The sequence below is a fragment of the Calliphora vicina genome, chromosome 3, assembly GCF_958450345.1.
Source record: "Calliphora vicina chromosome 3, idCalVici1.1, whole genome shotgun sequence".
Lineage (NCBI taxonomy): Eukaryota > Metazoa > Arthropoda > Insecta > Diptera > Calliphoridae > Calliphora > Calliphora vicina.
The window spans coordinates 9,329,475-9,353,488 of NC_088782.1; the positions used below are offsets into that span (position 1 = coordinate 9,329,475).

Genomic DNA, 24,014 nt, shown 5'->3' on the forward strand with positions numbered 1-24,014 from the left:
CGAAGTGTATAAATATAAAAAGTTAAATTTATTGGAAAAATTTTAAATTGTGAAATTTATTTTGCTGAGAAAAACGTGACCTCAAATGGCGTGCTAACGGTACAAAAAAATAAAAAAAAACACTAACAACAATTTAATACATATAGACAGAAAAAGTGGGCTCGTCTTTCAATGAAACACGTCTGGTATGAAATCAAATGATAAACAAAAACAAATAAATAGTTGAAATAAACATAGAAGAAGAGCGAGGAGAGTGATTGTGTATGAGTTTGTAGTTTGTATTCTATAGATACACAGTGAAATAAATAAAAAAAAGATACCTATTATTTGTTTACGTTTTAAATATCTACAAAGTGAATTATATAGATACAATTTGCAACGTCAACAAACAGCATTTGAAATCATTATTTATTTAATAAGGTAAGAATTTTCATTTAATTATTATTGTTGTTATTTTGATTTTAGGAAATTATTTTTGCACGCTTTCTTAATTTTGCGCATCTTTTTTGATTTTATTTCTATATGTAAATTAAAAGCTAAAAATACTAATACATTTTGCTTATGAGACTGCATCTTCTTTTATTGTTTAAATACCTATAGTCTTTGTTATTATCAGTGTCAAGGTTAATAAACTTATAGGTATGCATTTACATATGCAAAAACATTATTGATTTTTGTGTTTAATTTACTTTTGCCTTATAATATTCGATTATATTTAAATTATTTTATATTTAAAATAAATGTTTTGTTTTATAATATTAAATTATTTTGTAAACAAAATCTTATTAGAATTGCAATTTCCAATAATACATTTTATTTTGCTTGGCAAACTAGTTGCCAGATTAAACATTTTTTAATATTGTGGGTTTTAAAATGTTAGGGGAAATTTTTGGAAAATCACCTAAAATAGTAAATGTCACTAAAAATACGACCGCATAGTTTTTGTAATTATTTTAAATTACTTGTCTACAAACACAAAGTAAAGTTAAAGTTAAATTTTATTGAGCCTTTTTTTTAAAATGCAAAGTAAAAAATATCGGTTTAAATTGATAACCCTAAATTATATATTAATAGAGATATACCGATATACCCTTCACTAAGTTATACTTTAAGATAAAGATTGAAAAATATTGTAAAAAACAAATTGTTAGTGAAAAAATTAAGAAATCATGTATTTTTACACTAAGATTCGAAAAGTCGAAAATAGACCAAAAAGTCGATTTAAATAAAATGTCGAAACGTCGACCTTTTGTTTTACTATGGAATTCTAATATATTGTTACGTTTTAACCTTTTCAAAACGTTGGTTTATTTCCTTTAAATAAACCGGATACTTTTGATTGCAAATAAAAGCAGTAGTTTGAAAATTGTAACAACTCTTTATTTATTTAAAATGTACAACAAGAGAATTAAACAGTCACTCAGTGTTTTTTATACACGTTTATAAATTCGCAGAAATACTTACACACTTTATAATGTACACGAATTCACTTGAAAAATACAGCACACTTTAAGGCACTCAGTTGATGTTTATTCGAATAGCGTCTCTGATAAACTCAACTCACGACTGCAACTATTCACTATTTATAATACTGCCATCTGTACTCTAGATTGTTCTTTAACTGTCAAAGCTCATATATTCGAAGTCTTGAGCTTTCGAATACAAACGCCATCTCTGGTGAACTTTCTACAATGTTCTTTAACTGTCAAAACTCGAATATTCGAATATACTAGTCGCAGCAAATATTCAGCGTTGCCATACTTACGATCAATGATCAACTCAAAGCTTTTATTTAATGTTAATAATGCCCACAGATATGTTACAGTTTGAGAGGCACTGCTTTCAAATAGCATTATGCAACTTTAAATCAGCCGTTAAAATCGTTATATTTGAATTCAAGTACAATTTCGTAACAATATTTATATCGTAATTTACCTTTTTAAATGAAATCAAAACATTTAAGATGGAATACGAGGATGGTCCGCGACTTTTTGAATTTCTCAGCTCTTAACTGCTCCTGTCAACAGGCATCTGTCAGTTGACTGCTGTCAAAATTTGCTTCAAATCAATAAGTTGCGTTCGGTACAGGTTTCCTTTGATGATCTGGCCAGATTTCAACGGATCATTATAGATATGACCCTTTTAATCCCATCAAATACAGGATCATTTCAGGGTCTATCGGCTTCTATTCGTATGGTACCAAATTTATCTGCTTTTGGGTGACTCCTGCTGCTCGCAAACGTTTTGAAATTGCTGCTTGAGAAGCTCTCAATGATTTTTAAAGCTCTTGTTGAGTTTTACAACAATGTTCATGAAGTAATGTCTCCAATTCTGGGTCTTCATAATTTTTTGGCTGGCGATCTTCTGTGTCAAAATCACCACTTTTGAACCGAACAAACCATCTTTCGCCGATGGAACTCATTCACCATTAATTTTGATTGGCAATCAATGAGCTTCAGCGGCTTTTTTTTTTTTAAATTAAAGAAGCAAAACTTCCCGCATATAACGCTTTGTTGTCACAAAATTAAAAAAAAAACTTTGTTATTTACGCTATAATGTTCAATAACTAAGTCAGAATAAATGACAGATATATATCCTTCAAAATGACATTTAGGTTATTAAAAACAAAAACCGAGTTCAAAAAATATGGCATGGTAAATCCCAATATAATTTTAAGTCCGTTTTTTGCCATCTAAAATTTCCCATAGGTGTTCTATGGGATTTAGTTCTGGCGATTGGGCATTATTAAGCTTTATTATTTGATGAAAGAAGCATTCAAATAAAGGCTAAGCTTGAAAAATACTATGGGAAGCCCTACACCATTAATTGCAATGGTAAAATTTGAATTTCATTGTGGCCGTACAAGCACAGAAGAAGCCGAACATTCTGGACGCCCAGTTGAGATCTCTACACCCGAAACAATTGAAAAAAATCACGAGGTGTTGTTCAATTGGAGATTAAAAGTGCGAGAGATTGTGGAAGCCATAGCCTTCTCACATGGCTCAGAGGTTTTAATTTTGAATGATCAGTTGAGTATGAGAAATATTGCTGCAGCGTTTGGGTACACATGTCCCCACATGTTCCAAACCTGAAGAAATATTTCGGCAAAAAGAGATTTAACTCCAACTATGAAATCATATCGCAAACAAATATCTATTTTGATAACCTCGACAAATTTTTTGCTTTGAAGGGATAAAAAAATTGAAGAAACGTTGGACAAAGTTGGACATTGTGCTCAAAAGAGACTATGTCGAAAAATAATATTTTTTTATCCAAAAACCTGTGTTTGATTCAAAAAGGCACCGAGTTTTTTAGATTTTTCCCTGCCTGTTTTTTAAACAATCTGATAAACCTGTACACTGACAAGTTCTAAACAGTTGATTGTGTTTTTTCTATTTTTGCACAAACGTAGTAACACAACCAATCAGCAACAACTAAAAGGAAGGCTCGTCCGCAAAAACAACACAATAATATTGCTTACAAAACACATTACGAATACATACTAAATATTACTAGCATTTGACGAGTAGAAAACAGTATTGGAATACAGAATTTGGTTGATAAAGTCCAGCTAAAAATAGATATACCATACACAAGGTAAAGGGGGGTTGTATGATGAGCTCAAAAAGAGGGTACATGAGGTGGTGGGTTCAACTTGTGTTGGTAAAAGAAAGGTTAGGAATCTCTAAACACTTTTTACATGTATTTATGTACATTATTATGTAATAATAACAAAAATAGGAACAAAATAAAACCTACAATAGTTTTTGTTGATATTTTAGTTAGATAAAAGCTCTCTTTTTAAAGAATTTTGTTATTATGCTCTTTTGATTTTGATTGTTAATAGAATAGAATAGTCGCAAAATAATAATGTAATTGTTAACATGTAATAAAACATCTGTTTTATAAATCAAAATGCTCACGCGATTATTTTTTTCTCTAAAGATTTCTTTTTAAATTTACATTTACAGTGTGTATTTATTTGCTTTGAAATAAGAAAAAAAATAAATAGATTAATAACAAAAAATTATAGCAGAATTTACGTAATTAATTGTTGATAAACAAGTTAATAATTATTTTCCCCCTTCGAACTTTTGTCGTTTTATTGTCATTATAGAGAAGGTTTGTAATCTTTAATCATATTCTAAGAATGTGCAAAAAAAAAGTAACGAAAAAACTAAGCGCAATAAATATTTGTTTGCTTGTTTGATTGTTATTTTCTATTTCATAGTCATCCGTTTAGTTGCCGTTAACACTCTGTAGAGTCAACAACAAATCCGCTTCCGCTTTTTAATTTCTCTTAAATAAAAATATAAAATAAAAAAAAAATTCGAAACGAAATCGTAACAAATTTACAAAAATGGGTAAGTTGTATATAAAGTATTTGGCGCCCTTTGTAATTCTCATAAATAGAAAGATGATAGATGAATTTTAATCTTTAATGGGCAGTGTTTTACACCATTTCAAGTTGAAATTGAGAAAATCCCAACTTATATTGTGAAAAAAACAAATTTTAAAACAGAAATCTAATTTAATTTTTTGAAAATCAATTTAAGTTTGTTTTGTCTCAATATTAATTTGTCAACACTAAAATGATTTTTTGATTTCAACTTGTATTTTCTCAATTTCACCTAGAAATGGTGTGAAACAGAGTAATTTCTTAAAAAATCAATTGATTTCTTATCGCTGCCCTATAATTTGAAGTGTTTGTTCGTAAGTCTTTACTGGCCTTTGCTGGAATTATCTCGTATGTTTGCCTTACTTTTTATTGGTTTTATTTAATACTTTGTTTGCGATGACCACTATCTCTTTTTTCCCGTTTTATTTTTTTTTTATCAATAATGATAATATTACATATTGTAAATTGACTAATTAAAACAATAAAATGAACAGTACCTCTAAGTGTTTAAATTATTTAGATTGTTCGGTAGTGAAAAATGTAATTTCCCTTCGATTCAATAAAAAGTTGTGTGGGTTAATTCCAATTAAAGTGAAACAACATGTAATTTACCATAAAATTATTCTGTTGTAAACAATGAAATCTCTCCCAATGAGAAAATTATTATATAGAAGTGTTTAAAACCGGTCATATACAGTGGCTATTGGGTGAAAAAATTAGGTAAAAACATTTTTCCCGATTTTGACCCCTTTTTGGTACAAATTTCTTTGTCTTTATATACATCGTTGGAAAGGTCTTTGAAATGTCTATCATTAGATGTCCATATTGTTTATATTAATGACTTAGAAATCCAGATACATTGGGTGTATAAGCGGCTTTTGTTTTTAATAACTTTTATGTCATTTTTAAAGGGTAAATATCTGTCATTCTCACTTAGTTATTAATATTCAATAACTAAGTGAGTAAACAATCATGGCAATTCCTGTTCTCACTTTCACCATTCACCCTATTTTTGAAAGCATAAAATTTCGAAAATTATATAATTAAGGTTAAACAAATTACGTGTAAACATTTCTAATAAGAAATTCTGAAAAAATTAGATACTTTTGTTGTAATTGTGCTTTCAAAAATAAGGTGAATGGTGAAAGTGAGAACAGGAATAACCCTGAATATTTCTTTTTGCTTCGAACATGTCGAATTTTGTGTCAACTTCATATGCGGGAAGCTTTACTTCTTTAATTTGAAAAAAGAGCTGTTGAAGCACACCGATTGCTCACCAAAGCTTATGCTGAATACGTTCCATTGGTTTCAATGTGTAAGAGATGTTTTGTTCGATTCAGAAGTGGTGATTTTGATAAGGGAAGACAAAGATTGTCAAGACCAGCCAAAAAAGTTTGAAGACCATGAACTGAAGGCATTACTCCAAGAGCTTGCAAAATCATTGGGAGCTACTCAATCAAGCAGGGAAATTTGGTACCATACGAATTGAAGCTGAAAAACCTTGAAAGACGATTCTGTATTTTCAGACATACAGAATCGTCTTGCTTGAACGTTATAAAAGAAAATAATTTTTGCACCAAATCATTACTTGCGATTAAAAATGGATCCATTACGATAACCTGAAGCGTAAGAGATCGCATGTGAAGCATGGTGGGACCAAAAGGGTCATATCTACTATGAGCTGCTGAAATTTGGCGAGACCATCACAGGGAACCTGTACCCAACGCAAATTATTCGAAGATGTGGTTTTGCACCATCCGCCTTATACTCTAGTCCTTTCCCTGTCCGACTACTATTTGTTTCTATCGATGCAGAACGCTCTCTCTGGGATATCGATTCACTTCGGTACAGAATATCCGATGTAAGCTTCATTCGTTCTAGGCTTTAAAAGATGAGCAGATCTTTTGGCTCGGAATCCATATTTTGCCAGAAAACTTTCTAAACTTTCAAAAAAAAAAAGCTAAAAATTTGAAAAAATCTCGCATTTTTCATACGATTCCCATATCGAGGGCCTATATTCAAAACCCTCTATCTTTGATTTTGACGAAAATGACTTTATGATGGTAAAATATTCAATAAAACAGCCCTCATCTATGGTGTGAATTTCATAACAAACATATTTGTTTTACTGTTTTATTTGCATTTGTTTGCTTTAAAAAGTGTCTACTTTTAAAGTGTCATCTATTATTTTAGGATAATTTACACCAATCTTAAAATAGCAAAAAAAAAAATAATTTTTTCTATAACTTTTTGTTTAATATTGTTTATTGTTAATTTTTTATCTTACGTTGTATTATTAGCCTTTATCTTAAATAAATCACGTTAAAAACTGACAGATGGCATAAATGAAATCAAAATAATTAAATTTTATTAAAAAGCAAAACCCTCTATCTGATCATCATACAAACACATTGAATATTTTGCAACCAATTATTTGTGAGATCCTGTAGTTGCTTTAAAAAAAAATATTGTAATACCGAATTTTAATAACTCAAGTACTACACGAAAAAAACCGTTCTTTGGCTCTCCTGAAAAGTTGTGTTTTTTAAGATAGAGGGTTTTGAATATAGGCCCTCGATATCTTTTCTATGGTATTGAGTTCTGGCCAGTTCAAAATACGTACCTCATTGGATTGTAACTACTCGGTTACAATCCTAGAGGTGTGTTTGGGGTCATTGTGGTGCTGGAATCTCCAAACTAGGGTCATATTTTCCTAAGTGAATGGATATATAACATCGTTTCCAGTTATATTAGTAGCTTTCAATTCGGTCGTCTTACAAATGTAATCCCATCACTGCTTCTTAAATTGTATTTGGATTCTTCTAAAAGGAGAAGATTATTCGACCAAGATAACCAGCATTAAAAAAAGATGAGGGAGAAATTAATTTTGTCACTCCGTTTGTAACACAAAAGTATATATATTCTGGGTTCTCATAACACGATAGGGTCCAAACGAAAAGATCTAGCTGGCTGAAAATTTATACTAATGGAATGGATCTCTCCAAAGAAATTATAACTTATATTGCAACTAATATATTGAAAACTGATTAAATACTACTCATTTAACTGCTATAATTTTTGGTTTTTGAATAAATTTTACTTCTTTGTTATTGATTAAAGGTCACACGCGAAAATTAGCTAAAAATGCTGCTTCTTTAATGCATTTATTTAAAAATAAATTCAACCAATTAGTATTTCCCTTTAGTAAACTATAAATATAAAACAATGTAGTTGTATTTGTTTGTCTCTCGTTTTTTGATTTGTTTTTATTTTATTTTGGTTTACATTTTTTATAATTTTGTTTTGAAAAAACCACTTAATTTACCTAAATTTATTTCTACTTAATTAACCGGTTCGTTTCAGTGTTTATTTTCATATAGTATTTGTTTGTAAATAAATAAAAAAAAATATTTTGGCTGGAATTTCGCAAGCTGCTGTTAAAACACAAGAAACGTGTCTAGTCTAGTCTTGTGACTAATAAATTAACAACAATAATTGTTTTGCTGAACTCTTCATTAGAACAATAGAAGGGCATATTAATTAATTGGTTTTGTATTATTTGCGGCAGTTTAAAAAACAATTCTTGAAAGAAGAATAAAGAAAAAGTACCAATAATTAACCCCATAGTATTCTTATTAAAAAAATTCAAAAAGTACCATTATAAGAACGAAAAAGTACACTTAGTTCTATCTTCACTCTGATGATTTAATAATTTATAATATTGAAAAAATACAATTACCTGTTCTTAAATACTCTTGAATTTTCAAAATACTCCATTTTGCGGACATTTTCTCAAACGCTTCAAATCTGTATTCACATTTTAAAAAAGTACCAAAAGTACTCGGATTTGTCTACAAGAAATTTGAAAATTGATTTTTGGTATAAAATATTGTTACGAAATTGTACTTGAATTCAAATATAACGATTTTAAGGGCTGATTTAAAAGTAGCATAATGCTTTCAAATAACAGTGCTGTAATAGCAAACTGTAACATAGCTGTGGGCATTATTAAATAAAAGCTTTCACTTGATTTGATCGTAAGTTGGCAACGCTGTATTCGAATATTCAGTTAAAGAACATTGTAGAAAGTACACCACAGATGGCGTATGTATTAGTAAGATCTAGAATATTCGAATTTTGACAGTAAAAGAACAATCTGGAGTGCAGATGGCAGTGTTATAAATAGTGGCAGAGGTTGCAGTCGTGAGTGAGTTTATCAGAGACGCTTTTCGAATAAACATCAACTGAGTGCCTTAAAGTGTGTTATATTTTTCAAGTAAATTCGTGTACATTATAAAGTGTGTCTGTATTTCTGAGAATTTATAAACGTGTATAAAAACAAAACATTGAGTGACTATTTAATTCATTGTACATTTTAAATAAATAAAGAGTTGTTACAATTTTCAAACTATTAACGGCTTTTATTTGCAATCAAAAGTATCCGGTTTATTTAAAGGAAATAAACCAACGTTTTGAAAAGGTTAAAACGTAACAATATGAATGATAACAGATTGAATTGGATTGGATTTATCTACATTCCTACTCGAGTTCCAAATAGCATCCTATTAGTTAATTTTTGTATGATAATTTCGATTAAAATGTGTTCTCTCGTTTTTATTCCTCTTTTGTACTTTTTTGTCTCCATTGTCTTTGTCGAAAAAGTACCAAAAGTAAATCAAATTTTTACCCCTTTAATTGTTGGAATTTTCAAAAAGTACCAAACATATATTTGTTATCATTTAAATAAGAAAAGGATACTATTTGAAATTTATTTCTATGTTTATTGGTTTAAAAAATACTTGGGTTGCAAAAAAGTACCCGTTCTCTCCCTTAAAATGTTCCAATTGCAAAAATAGACCAAATAAATTTTCAAGTAGAAAAAGTTAGTTAGTTTAGAAGATATAAGTGTACAGAATTTACCAGTTTTTACCCCCTAAATCTTCGAACTTTGAAAAATCCCTTCTTAGTAGATCTATGTACATAGGGAGAGGGGAACGTATAGTCCAATTTGATGTCTCTACCTTTTGGCATTTGGGCTGGGCGATGTCAGTCAATCATTCATTAATGTTACTCTTTTATATACAAATTTTCAAATTATAAGAATAAAGGCAGATTAAAACAAATTTCAAATCAAGTATTTTTTCTAAATCAAGTGAAACATTTGGCTAGATTCTTTTTTTAAACGATTCACTTATTTTGTTTTGTTTTTTAATTTATTCTAAAGAAATGTTTAGAGCCTAAAATATATTGTCTAAGGTCGGTTGTCAACCTTAAGTTTTTGATTAAAAATTCCATGGCAACCATATTGTAAGAATATTAAAGAGCTTAACTCTTAGTAATTAAAAATAATTTAAAATCACAGGCTTATCAATTAGAATTTGATTAACAAGCTATTTGTGGAAAACAAATTGACGCAAAATTTTAAATATAAATTAAAAATTATATAACGTCACCTAAAATGCAAAATAACGTAACAACAAAAATACCAAAAATCTAAAGGTACTTTTTTTGAAAATTTAAAAATTTTGGGAAATTGGTTTTTTCTAGAAGATTTCAACCCAAATATTATAAAAATACCAAAAAATCAATTTGTAAAAAAATCGAAAAAGTACTTTTTGTTCTGAGGCTCCTCAAATGTATTTTTCATTCTGTTTAATTATCAAATGGGATAATTTAAGTTCATATCATAGATACTTTTAATTTTGCAATGGTTTTTTGTCCATCACTTTAAACATTTTTGAAGTGATGTTACGTTATTTTGCATTTTAGGTGACGATATGTAAAATACAAAATGTTTATATTTAAAAGTACTTATCATAATATTTTCATATTACATATTAACAGAACTAATCTACAACTGTTTAATTGTCAGCCAAACTAAACTTAAATTTAGTATGATTTTTTTGAATAGTGTTTCACATAAATTACTACCTATGTTTATGAAATGTTTGTCAAATAATAGACAATGTTCCCCAAAATACATACATAAATACTTTATTTGCGTTTTACTTTCATTGATTAAATTTTATATTTGATTGTCAGTTATGACATAAATACTTTGCCAATCGTTTATAAAAAATATGACATAAAAAAGCCTCCGTATCTAGTGGGTTGGTCTCTACAACAACCTGCACTATTTCCATTTCTAAATCTTATCAGTTTTGATTGTGTTACTTTTATTTTATTGCGATTTTTAGCTACAATTAAAAATATTACTTTTTATATTTTTTTTTACACACATGTGTCATTTAGTTTTAGTACAAAACAATATATTTGTATAGAAGAACATTTGTCAGTTTGAGTTTGTAAATGGTTTTGACTTTGAATTATTATTATTATTGTATTGTACTGGGTACGTGTGGCGCTGTATCTTCTTATCAGTGATCGAAATTTATACATACCGATGTACATACATATATAAAAAAAGTTTGACTATAAATCGATGTTGATTTCAATTGTTTTTGTCAAAAAATATTAGAAATTTTTTTGTTACGTTTATCAATTTATGTTCATAAGCAAGTAAACTGTTGTAGATTTGTCATGTTAAATTTGTATGTGATTGTGATGTGATCACTAGAACTACAATGGAGAAAGTGTTGTTTCCAAACAGATTTAGAGGCATATAATCGGGGTTTTAAGCAATAAATTTTCTTCTGAAAAACCTAATTGCTTGTGTAGACAATACTTTAAAGAAGCCACTATCAATTTTTTATTAAATCATATTTAAATAGCTATTGCGTTAGTGCTCATTGGGAAACATATGAGCCTTATCATGTTTTTAGCTTTATTAATTTAGAAACATTTTAAAAAGTACCATTTGAACTAAGAAAAGTTACCATTAAATCCTTCTCTACTTAATTCTTAAGTTTAATTTTACAATACTGAAAAATATCATTGTCCCCTGGGTTATTGTGGGTTATTACTCCGCTCTAGGTTCATTAATATTGAAAAAACAAGTACAAGTACATTTTAACGCAAAAAGTACCTATAGCGAGCTCTTACTTATATACCAAATGTCATATTTATAGTTTCATTAATTTAAATGATAAAAAAATAGCCTAAAAAAGGTACCATTAAATTCCTTCGGCTCCTTTTGTGCTCTTCAATTGGGATTATGTTTTCATATTCAAAGTACCATCAGAAGAAAAGAAGAAAGTACCTTTTGCGTACCACAATCAGAAACATATTATTACACATGATCATATTATGACTACTAATAATCATTAGGATCAACTTATGATTGAGAAGCTACGTTCTACATGATATCTTCCGAGGTTTGTAACCCAGTCTTGTAGAAGCGTACTGAAAGTATCTAAGACCACAATGTGCAGTATGCAATCCCCCAAATATCATAAGTTTCCCCTTATCTAAGGATATTACTTCTGGGAATTTACAGTTTATAGTAGAGTCCGACTTTCGGATTAGGAAAGAAATCGGCCTAATACCAATATTCGGTTAAAATTTGACTGAATAGTATGACAAAATGTGGGATTTTTTAAAATTTGTAGCTTTTACTTTGAAACATTTGTACAATATAAATTTAGCTATGACATTTTCCCATCTTTCTGGTAACATATGGATTGCGAGCCAAAAAAAACTGCTCATCTTTTGAGGCCAAAAACTAATCAAGCCAATTTCGGATACTCTGTTCCAAAGTGAAGCGTATCCCAGAGAGAGCGTTCTGCATTGATCGAAACAAATATTAGTGGGACGGGGCTTTGTCTGGACTTTAAAGAGGGTGAGGCAAAACTTTTCAACCACTTCATTCTAAATAGGTTTTAACACCAGGTTCGATCCCTGGCAGAGGACAAAAAAATGTTAATCATGATTTTCGAGTTTTTAAAAATTAACTTCCCTCTAAACTATCCATCCAAGAAGCTTTCAGTGCCCCAGAAGCGTTAATTTTGCTTATTTACGTACCCGCTAAGATGGAAATGGGCCTCATCACTCATCTGCTACGAAATTCACGTTGTGCCAAAGTCACCGACCGATTATTGGTCAAATAAATAGTCAGCAATATTCCGCGTTCTGGAGCAGTGTAGCGTAACAACGTGTATTTCGCATGTGTTTACTACACAAATGTCAAAACAGAACTGACATTAGGGGCCAATCGCAAAATTTATATCATTTTCTGATAGGAGGATTACTTTTGCGCCACCTTGTATTTTATCGAAGTCCGTCTGTCTGTTGAAATCTAATTTCCGATGTCGCCAAATAACTTACAAACTTAAATGATACACAATATATCGGTCATGGTACTGATTTCATTGCTATTTAAAATCGGGAAAATCGACACACATCTCAATTACAAAGTCATATACATATCTTAGATATCAAATGAAAAACATTTCAAAGATCTCTGGAAAAAATACAGGGTAACTGTATTGAAATTACAGTTACCCTAAACCAATATTTAGAGTACTATTTACTTTGTTTTCTGAAATTATTTAAAGACTCTTTATTATAATTCTTTATTTTTTTGTTTGTTTGTTGGCTTCTTAATAAAATAAAACTTCTGTGAGAGCCAGCAATATTGGGTCTACTACCTTTGAGTATGTTTGCTTTCAATTTCAATTTCGTTGGCTGATAACACACAGACCAGCCGGTTTTCTTGTTACTCAATATATTGTTTATTGAAAATAAAGTCTTGTTTTTTTTGGAATAATTTTTTGTCTGGTTGTTTCACTCCAGATACTCAACGACTTTTAAACAACGCGGACGTGGTGTGTGGTGACTTCAAAACATACTGAATTTTTAGTTGAAAAAAAAAGAAAAGCGAATAAACAAAATATATTTATTGCATTAAACAAGTGAATAATTTAGCTGTTATAATTTTATGTATTGTTTTTTTTTGTGAGAAACAGTGAAATTTACACAATATATATAAAAAAACAAAACAAATTGCATTTATAATTAAAACAAAAAGCGACAACAACGAATATTCATTTGGAATATATAAAAAAAAGTCCCCGAAACCACGTTAAACAAACCTGCAGTTCATAAAATTGGTTTAAAGTTTTATAGAAAAAAGTAGGTGTTATTTGAATTTTAAGTCAGATTTATTAGAATTTAAGCCCAAATTGTAAAGATACTTACTTTAGTATTGTAAAGCTACTTTTGCTATGACTAGACCCTTAATACAGTAATTTATAAAATTTTGTTATTTATTTTCTTTTATTTGTTTATTTCATTATTACTTTGTCATGTTTGTGCTAAAAACAAACGCAATAATTTTACAATTTATATGCACTTTTCATTTGTATTGTATATCCCCTTATGCATGTATTTTTGTCTATATAGTCATAATTTTTCTTTGGTTTTTTTTGTTTTAAATTGTAAAAAAAGTTAATTTTTATTTTGAACTTTGTCCAAAAAGTTTCATTTTATTTATTTCGCCCATTATTTATATGCTAGTATGTTTTGTTTTATATACCCCCGAGTATATATAGTAAAATATTTATGTATAGAACAATTTATATGCCTGTATTTGTATAATTTTTTTATTGACATTTTTTTATTTTTGTTTGCCGCCTGATAAGCCTTTTTTCGAAATTAAGATTGTACTCCATTTATGTTTTCTGTTTGTATTTTGGGTAAAATAACATGTGTAGTTTTTATATAGGGAACAATTGAAAGAGGTACGGTTCAAAAGTTTTCAGATTAAAATTTATGTTCCAAAGTCGAATCTGATATAGATTGTAGAGTGGCTCTTTAAAGACCGCTTAATGTGAAGATATAGACGATATTAACAAAATTTGTTTTATTGGTGTGATAATACAGTGATATTTTGTTTGGATAGTGCAAATATTTTAGGGTTTGATTAGAATAAAATGCACTTAGTGTACCTTGCAAAATATGTAGATTTTATATATTGTGGGTGTGTGTACTTTGATAGAATAGATATTGGTAATTTAGTTTAGTAATGATAGAGACATTTTTAGTACATAAGTATGTATTTTATTTGTAGAACAAATATTTTCCCGTGAAAGACGGATTCGGCTATGCCTAATCTTGTATTTCCACCATAAATATGTGACAATAAATTACATTTTTATTATAGGCGTTATATGGGGGTGAGATCAATTATGGTCCGATCCTCACAAAAGTTGTTAGAAAGATTTAGGTTCATATAAAATTGTTTATGTCCAATTTCATTACGATATTAATTATTATAAGACAATTATGAAAGTTCAAGTCATTTTCTGAGGGGGAACTAGTATGGGGACTAGTGACAAATGTTTGCCGATTTTAGCCATACTTTACAGCATAATTTCAGAGTACTTAGAACTAATTTGTGCACAATTTTGTGAGCGTTGCCGCATACTCAACATATTTATAACTGCTTAAACCGTATGCCGGGGGTACATTTGTATGGGGGCTAGATGAAATCTTGGACCGATATTGCCCATTTTCAACACCAAACAAACCTTATTTGAGGAAAATTTCATCCAGATAGCTTCTTTCATTTGGACCCTATCGTGTTTTCAACAGATATACAGAAGGGCGAACATATCTGCATCGTCTTAGAATCTTATCTTAACCAAGCCCAAAACAAGTACATATATCACGAATGTCACTACAATAATACATTTCCTGAGTACACCGCCAATTGCTATCTGCTAATTTCAGTGGCCTTGTTGATTCGGCAAACAACACCTAGTAACATACATTTAGTGTCCCGAAGTCTGACACTATCACAAACATCAGTACTTAAACCAACGATCTTGTTCCCGTATTTGGGCCACTGACTCCCGTAGTCTTCGATAAGACTCAAATCTTCCCAGGAATGAGGTCCGTGCACCTCTGAGTACCGGTTTCGCCCCGTGAAGCCTTGTCTTTTAGCCGCACCAGTTATGGAATGATCAACCTAAATAACTGCAAATGCTGTTACCAAAATATTGCAATTTAGTGTTACCGTTTTGAATCGCCAACGTTGTTGAATATACATTGACGAAGGAAGACATTAAGCGAAGACACCATTAAGCGAAGACACAATTAAGCGATGACACAATACAGTGTTGTATTCAAAATGTTCGACATAATTTGCAGCATATCAAGTGACATTATTATTGTTATTTTGACATGTTCTTTATTTATAATTTTGTATTTAAAAATATATATAATAGAGAACTTAGTCTAATCACAAATTATAGTTTTGATATAGTTCTTCCATTATGTTCTGTCTCTAGCTATGTATCGTAATTGGGTAAATGATTTATTTGTTTCCCTGCAAACAGTTCTTCTCCATGTATCCTTAGGTCTTCCCAAAGGAACCCGCGTTTGTATTGTAATACTGCGTGTGGGATTTCATCAGTATTTTTTCTCAATGTATGTCCTAACCAGCTATAATTTCTCCTTTTTATTTCCATGCACATAGGGATTTGTCCAGTTCTTTCTAGTAAATTGACGATGCAGATAGTTTGAGGCCACCATACTCTTAGAATGTATCGTAGACATCTATTGATGAAGGTTTTAATTTTTTCGTTAATTCTTTTGTTACAAACCATGTATCGCAGCCGTACAAGAGAGTTGATTTAACACACGAATCAAAAATGCGTATTTTAGTTAGGATGTTAATTGAGTTGGACAGCCTGATCGTCCGTAGCATTGCAAAACTGACCTTAATCTTTTCCAAGCGGTTTTCCACATCGCTTTTGATAACACTTCCAAGGTATTCAAAAGTGGTTACATAATCTATTTCCTCTTCATCTATTGTAATTATCAGTGCCAGTCGTAATTCAGCTCTGGGTCATTGTCATTATCGCTTAAGGGCAATCAGACCGTCCTCTTTTCGCTGCCTTCGGGGGATTCCATGTCACTCGCATTGCTTAATAGTTGGCGTCGTCTAACTGTACCGCGTTACGGTTTCTCGATGTTTTTGCATTGACGTCATGCATTAGTTTTGGTTATAATTTTTCGTTTTGGAGTACCAAACAAAACTCAAGTTGGATTTTGGTAGAGACCATAAAGCTCAGTAGTTGAGTTTCTAGAATTCCAACTTCCTATACTAAGGTATAGGACGATGTGGCAGTTCTTGGTCGAGACTCTTTCTTAGGTGTAAGTTGTAATTGGTGATGGCGTTATTTTAGGCCAAGAAACAAATCAAAACGAAACAAGTAAGTCCCCGTCCGTACTGTGAAACATTTGCTGCAAAACATTTGAATTTATTGATGAAAGTGGAAAGAGGAATATAAAAGACAACTTTGTTTCATGTACATGCAGTTTTTGTTGAGTATGTCATCTACATTATTCTTTTTGTGCAGAAATGTCAAAAACTGAAAAGCAAAAACTTCACTGTGTGGATACGAATGCAGTATCAAAAGAGAATTTAAAAATGTTTTGCAGCAAATGTTTCACAGTGTGGACCGGGACTAACAATTCTTTGCTTAGTTCTAGTTCTGATTGTCATTGTTTTCGATTAATCTAATAAATAACCTAAATTGGTTATAAAGTACTCGTACATACATAAATTAGCTTTTGTGTGATTAAGATAACAGCGTGACTCATAATAGTTATAAGATTAGATGGGAATCTTATGAATTTGTATGTAAGTAGGCTAAATATTTACCCTTAGACCAAATATTAAACAATTAAAGATAATGATAGTGATTCAAAATTAAGTATTTTTAGAACATTCCAAAAATTTCTTAACATTAACTCGTCTGTGTAAAAAGCTTTTTACTGCTAAAAATTATCATTTTCTATATTCACCGTTGTGAAGAGGTCTTTAAATCTGGCTAAATTAATTTCTATTTCAACAATCTGTAGACATTTTAGAGTGTTATCATTTAAAATGTATTAAAACAACAATATGTTTATACTTTAGTCAATTGTTTGGTTAGTAACTTGTGTAAATATTGCCCATTTGGTTAAATAACAGCATAACTCAAAAATAATGTTTTTATTTTATTTTTTTTATAGAAGTTTTTTCGAAAAATATTTGATTGGTTTTGATGTGCTCTTGCAGCAAATGAGCTATAGACTGCAGTAAATATTAATGGCTGTATTTGTGTTTTAAATTTAAAAACAAATAAAATTTTATTTTTGGGTAAACAACCAAACTGGTTTTAACACGATACTATCAGGGGGCCTGTTTACTTTATTCTTTATTTAGAAATATATAACTAATTCATTAAAACGATGCTTAATCTCATAATACATAAGTCTAGTTTAAAAAACGAAAACATGATTAAAATTGTTGTTGGTTTATTTGAGATTTTGGGGTCATCTTTCTAAAATAAACTTTAAAAATAGTACTCAAAATTAATATTTTTATATTTTATTCACTTTATTAGAGCGTGATTTTGCCTGTATTAATTTTCATTTCTTGCTTGTTTTAACATAATCTTAAGGTTAATCTATAAAATTAAGAAAAAACCACAAAATATAAACAAATTTTAATTGACCAACACAACAAAACAATTCTAAATAAAATTTTAGAAACTTCTGGAGACTCTGAGGCTCATACTAGTGATTTAGAGGATACCGGCGACGAAATGACTGAAGGCAAAAATGTACCAACCACCCCCAAGCCCAGTTCTAGTGCTGAGGTGCCCTTTCGAAGAGGAGGAGATTTTCGCAAATCATCTTTAAGCTTAAATCGTCTGGTGGGTGTTATCGATGAGGGTACAAACACGGTAAGCTTTTCAATTTACACCACGCCGGAGTTTAAGGAAATTGCCAGCCATCGTATTGAAAAACAAATGCTGACTGTGAAAGACGGCTGGTTCGAACAGGACCCCATTGCCATCATCAACAATATCTATCGCTGCTGTGAGGTGGCCGTTAGTAAGCTGCCTTTGTTGGGCTACCGCAAGGAAGACATTTTCACGATAGGCATAACAAATCAGCGAGAAACTACCGTAGTCTGGGATAGCATCACAGGAAAACCTTTATATAATGCCATTATTTGGAATGACATACGCACCACTACCACCGTAGATCAAATCTTGGCCAAAATACCGGAACAGAATAAAAATCATTTTAAAAATATTGTGGGTCTGCCGGTGTCACCATACTTTTCGGCTCTAAAGATCAGATGGCTTAAGGATAATGTGGCGGCGGTGCGTAAGGCATGTCGGGAGAAACGTTGTAAGGCGGGCACCATAGACAGCTGGATAGTTTGGAATTTAACCAAGGGTGAGTGGTGCAAAGAGTTTAAGAAACTCAAGAAGAATTTCAAAATCATTAATCCAAGGCACAAAGCTTTAAAAAAAGACAGAAATATTTCAATATTTTATAAACAGCTTCAAATGTGTCCTTTCATCAACTTCATCATCATTTTGTTTTATTAAAACTAATTTAACTTTCAAAAATTCCCTTTAAAACAGGTGCTCTACACATAACCGATGTCACCAATGCTTCACGTACCATGCTCATGAATATTGAGACCCTAGAATGGGATCCAGTTCTACTGAAAACCTTTTCCATACACACTGACATGCTGCCCGATATTAGAAGTTGCTCAGAAATCTATGGCAAAGTTTTGGATGATCGTTCCGTACTCAAAGGCATGCCCATTAGTGGTATATTGGGAAATCAACAAGCTTCTCTGCTGGGACAAATGTGCATTAAACCAGGTCAAACTAAAAATACCTACAGATCCGGTTGCTTTTTACTCTGCAATACGGGCACAACACCAGTGATATCCTCTAGGGGTCTATTGACCACAGTGGCCTATAAATTGGGACCAAATATGCCGCCAGTATACGCCTTAGAAGGTTCGGTGGCGGTGGCCGGACATGCCCTGGAATGGCTACAAAATAAAGTACGCATAGTGCCAAATGCCTCAGATGCTGAAAAGTATGCCGAAGCCGTACAAACAACAGGAGATGTTTACTTTGTGCCCGCCTTTACTGGTCTCTATGCCCCCTACTGGCGTAAAGATGCCCGTGGCATGATTATAGGTCTAACACAATTCACCACGAAACATCATGTGGTGAGGGCCGCCCTCGAAGCCATTTGCTTTCAATCCAGAGATATTTTGGAGTGTATGTACAAAGAGGGTGGCTTTAAATTCAATAAACTACATGCCGATGGTGCCTTATCCTCTAATAATGTTCTAATGCAATTGCAAGCTGATACTGCCGGTGTACCAGTATTTCGGTCACAACTCTTAGATTCGACAGCCTTTGGTGCGGCCATGTGTGCTGCTCAGGCCGAGGGCATAGAATTGTGTAAATTTGATCCTGATAAAAGACATTATGATAATATTTATTATGATACCTTTTTGCCAACGAGCACAGATGAAGAGCGCGCCCAACGATATGGCAAATGGAAGAAGGCTGTAGAGCGTAGTTTCGATTGGGCCGATCGTGGCAAATCGAAACATATGACTGAAGAAAGATACCGCATGTTGTCATCAGTACCTGGTAGTTTATTCCTTATAGCTACGTTTGCCATGTTGGCACACTCTTTAAGAAATCTAAAGCCATAGACAATCAATTAAAAAGGAAGAAAAAGGGGTGCGTTTCGATATGTTTAATAAGAAAGATCAGTAGAATTTAATTTTTTGAAATTAAGAACAAAGTTTACATATAGCAAAACAACATTGAATTATTCCGAAATTCCATTGACCCAAAAAGAGAGTTGAATTTCTTGTCTTCTACTCTTAGTTGCGCTTTTTATGACGTTCATATATTCCAAGCCTAGTTTATATTTTACAGCCCTCTAAACTTGGACATCTTGGATATTTTTGTGAAAAATTAACCATATTTCGGAATGCTAAAAGTAAAATGTATACTCGGAATTTCTATGCAATCGGAGGGGCAGAAATCCAAACACTTTACTACTAAATGAATTGCTTAATTATTTTAGGAGGCGATCACTGTTATTAATCAACTCAATTTTAAACTTATCCTTTTTATAACATTTCGAAATTGCTCAGTTTTCTTTTATTACACATAAGTCTACTTAATAGTTACATATTTGAATAAAATTCGTGTACTTAGAAAGTATTTAATTGTACATAATTGAATTTTTTAAACTGTTAATGACATTTTTTATAATTTTTATCTTGTTATATACTTCTATTATTTTATTTTGTTTAGTTTTTAATTATAGCCAACTATTTGTGATAAAAAATGTATACAACATTTACGTATGTATAATAAACAGTAAAACTTTATGACCATATGTTTTCTTTAGAATGTTAATATTTAGTATGTTTATCCTTTTATTGCTTTTTTATAACTATTATTATTGTAAATAATAAGAAATAAATGAATACTTATATTTATAACGTTATTACTAGTTTATATCTATACAAAAAGAGAAATAATGATTGATGAAATAAAGTTTAAAAAGCCTTTAATTTTATATCAAAAGTGTTCAAGTTATTTTTATTATAATTTTCTATACAAAACTCAAAATATCTAAAATCCTCAATAACTTTGTAAATAAGCGTTTAATCGAGAAATGGGACTCCATTTGTGATCACTCATATTTCTAAGAAAAAATCGATATTTTCTATGCAAAACTTAAAATATCTTAAATCCTCAATATCTTTGCAAATAAGCGTTTAATCGAAAAAAGGAACTTCATCTGTGATCACCCATATTTCTAACCAAAAATCGATATTTTCTATGAAAAACTCAAAATATCTAAAATCTTCAATATCTTTGTAAATAAGCGTTTAATCGAGAAAAGAGGCTCCATTTGTGATCACACATATTTCCGACCAAAAATCGATATTTTCTATGAAAAACTCAAAATATCTAAAATCCTCAATATCTTTGTAAATAAGCGTTTAATCGAGAAAAGGACCTCCATCTGTGATCACTCATATTTTCAACCAAAAATCGATATTTTCTATGAAAAACTTAAAATATCTTAAATCCTCAATATCTTTGCAAATAAGCGTTTAATCGAGAAAAGAAGCTCCATCTGTGATCACCCATATTTCTAACCAAAAATCTATATTTTCTACGAAAAACTCAAAATATCTAAAATCCTCAATATCTCTGTAAATAAGCGTTTAATCGAGAAAAGAAGCTCCATCTGTGATCACTCATATTTCTAACCAAAAATTTATATTTTCTATGCAAAACTCAAAATATCTAAAATCCTCAATGTCTCTGTAAATAAGCGTTTAATCGAGAAAAGAAGCTCCATCTGTGATCACTCATATTTTTAACCAAAAATCGATATTTTCTACGAAAAACTCAAAATATCTAAAATCCTCAATATCTTTGCAAATAAGCGTTTAATCGAGAAAAGGAACTCCATCTGTGATCACCCATATTTCTAACCAAAAATCTATATTTCCTACGAAAAACTCAAAATATCTAAAATCCTCAATATCTCTGTAAATAAGCGTTTAATCGAGAAAAGAAGCTCCATCTGTGATCACTCATATTTCTAACCAAAAATCTATATTTTCTACGAAAAACTCAAAATATCTAAAATCCTCAATATCTCTGTAAATAAGCGTTTAATCGAGAAAAGAAGCTCCATCTGTGATCACTCATATTTCTAACCAAAAATCTATATTTTCTACGAAAAACTCAAAATATCTAAAATCTTCAATATCTCTGTAAATAAGCGTTTAATCGAGAAAAGAAGCTCCATCTGTGATCACTCATATTTCTAACCAAAAATTTATATTTTCTATGCAAAACTTAAAATATCTAAAATCCTCAATGTCTCTGTAAATAAGCGTTTAATCGAGAAAAGAAGCTCCATCTGTGATCACTCATATTTCTAACCAAAAATCTATATTTTCTACGAAAAACTCAAAATATCTAAAATCCTCAATATCTTTGTAAATAAGCGTTTAATCGAGAAAAGAAGCTCCATCTGTGATCACTCATATTTCTAACCAAAAATCTATATTTTCTACGAAAAACTCAAAATATCTAAAATCTTCAATATCTCTGTAAATAAGCGTTTAATCGAGAAAAGAAGCTCCATCTGTGATCACTCATATTTCTAACCAAAAATTTATATTTTCTATGCAAAACTCAAAATATCTAAAATCCTCAATGTCTCTGTAAATAAGCGTTTAATCGAGAAAAGAAGCTCCATCTGTGATCACTCATATTTCTAACCAAAAATCTATATTTTCTACGAAAAACTCAAAATATCTAAAATCCTCAATATCTTTGTAAATAAGCGTTTAATCGAGAAAAGGACCTCCATCTGTGATCACTCATATTTTCAACCAAAAATCGATATTTTCTATGAAAAACTCAAAATATCTAAAATCTTCAATATCTCTGTAAATAAGCGTTTAATCGAGAAAAGAAGCTCCATTTGTGATCACCCATATTTCTAACCAAAAATCTATATTTTCTACGAAAAACTCAAAATATCTAAAATCCTCAATATCTCTGTAAATAAGCGTTTAATCGAGAAAAGAAGCTCCATCTGTGATCACTCATATTTCTAACCAAAAATTTATATTTTCTATGCAAAACTCAAAATATCTAAAATCCTCAATGTCTCTGTAAATAAGCGTTTAATCGAGAAAAGAAGCTCCATCTGTGATCACTCATATTTTTAACCAAAAATCGATATTTTCTACGAAAAACTCAAAATATCTAAAATCCTCAATATCTTTGCAAATAAGCGTTTAATCGAGAAAAGGAACTCCATCTGTGATCACTCATATTTTCAACCAAAAATCGATATTTTCTATGAAAAACTCAAAATATCTAAAATCTTCAATATCTCTGTAAATAAGCGTTTAATCGAGAAAAGAAGCTCCATCTGTGATCACTCATATTTCTAACCAAAAATCGATATTTTCTATGAAAAACTCAAAATATCTAAAATCCTCAATATCTCTGTAAATAAGCGTTTAATCGAGAAAAGAAGCTCCATCTGTGATCACTCATATTTCTAACCAAAAATCGATATTTTCTATGAAAAACTCAAAATATATAAAATCCTCAATATCTCTGTAAATATGCGTTTAAACGAGAAAAGGAGCTCCATCTGTGATCACTCAAATTTCAAAATAAGAATTTTCAAAATAAAAAATAGCTTTGTCTCTCCAATAATTGTTGATTTCAAGGTCATGAATATTTCTTATTGAAAGTTTACTGCTGAATTCTACGGAATATTGAGTTTTAATCCAAGTCATTACAATTTTTATTTTAATTAGTTTTGCATGTGAGTTAAATACATAATAACAATCGTTTTGCAATTATTATTATACAGCATAAGTAAAAATGCTAAAGTAAAGTATTATCTTTATTACTAGCAACTAAATGATATTTGTATTCTACACGATCATTATTAAAAAATAATCTTAATAAATCATGATTATTTGCAAACATATACATTTATATGAATTGTCAATGATACTAATTAAAGATTTTATTTTATAATGCAATACAATTATTATCGCTATGATTATCTAAAAAACTCTTTAAAGCTTCAGGTATTAAGGAATTATTTAACCACACCTTTTTATTGCTACAATTTTCTTTTACGAAGTAGACAATATTTTTTTTTTGAAATTCTTCTGATAATTGTTATTTGAAATTTATTGCTAAAGTATGTCTTTAATTAGCACTTTGTTATGATGTCTTCATAAAAATTTGTTTGTTTTTCTGTTATCAGCAAATATGTGATTTATTGCAATGTAATTAAAATATGCTTGCAAATTTAT

The 24,014-nt window shown here is 30.4% G+C and overlaps 1 protein-coding gene across 3 annotated transcripts; it reads left to right on the forward strand.

Annotated features, from left to right (window-relative positions):
* Positions 1–83: 83 nt before the first annotated feature.
* Gk2 (Glycerol kinase 2) lies at positions 84–20,724 on the forward strand. Of its 3 annotated transcripts, none has more exons than XM_065504793.1 (3): positions 84–420; positions 17,840–18,538; positions 18,730–20,724. In XM_065504793.1, exons 2-3 carry the CDS (start codon positions 17,896–17,898, stop codon positions 19,833–19,835), a joined length of 1,749 nt encoding a protein of 582 aa, XP_065360865.1. In that variant the 5' UTR covers positions 84–420; positions 17,840–17,895; the 3' UTR covers positions 19,836–20,724. The 3 variants fall into 3 exon arrangements, with proteins under 3 accessions (XP_065360865.1, XP_065360863.1, XP_065360864.1); XM_065504791.1 differs by lacking the exon at positions 84–420 and adding an exon at positions 4,175–4,364; XM_065504792.1 differs by lacking the exon at positions 84–420 and adding an exon at positions 13,320–13,429.
* Positions 20,725–24,014: the final 3,290 nt, after the last annotated feature.

Excerpts from the sequence above, each read along its gene's own strand:
- Gk2 (XM_065504791.1), top strand. Across the intron at positions 18,539-18,729 it reads AGTTTGGAATTTAACCAAGG|GTGCTCTACACATAACCGAT; the intron begins GTGAGTGGTGCA and ends CCTTTAAAACAG.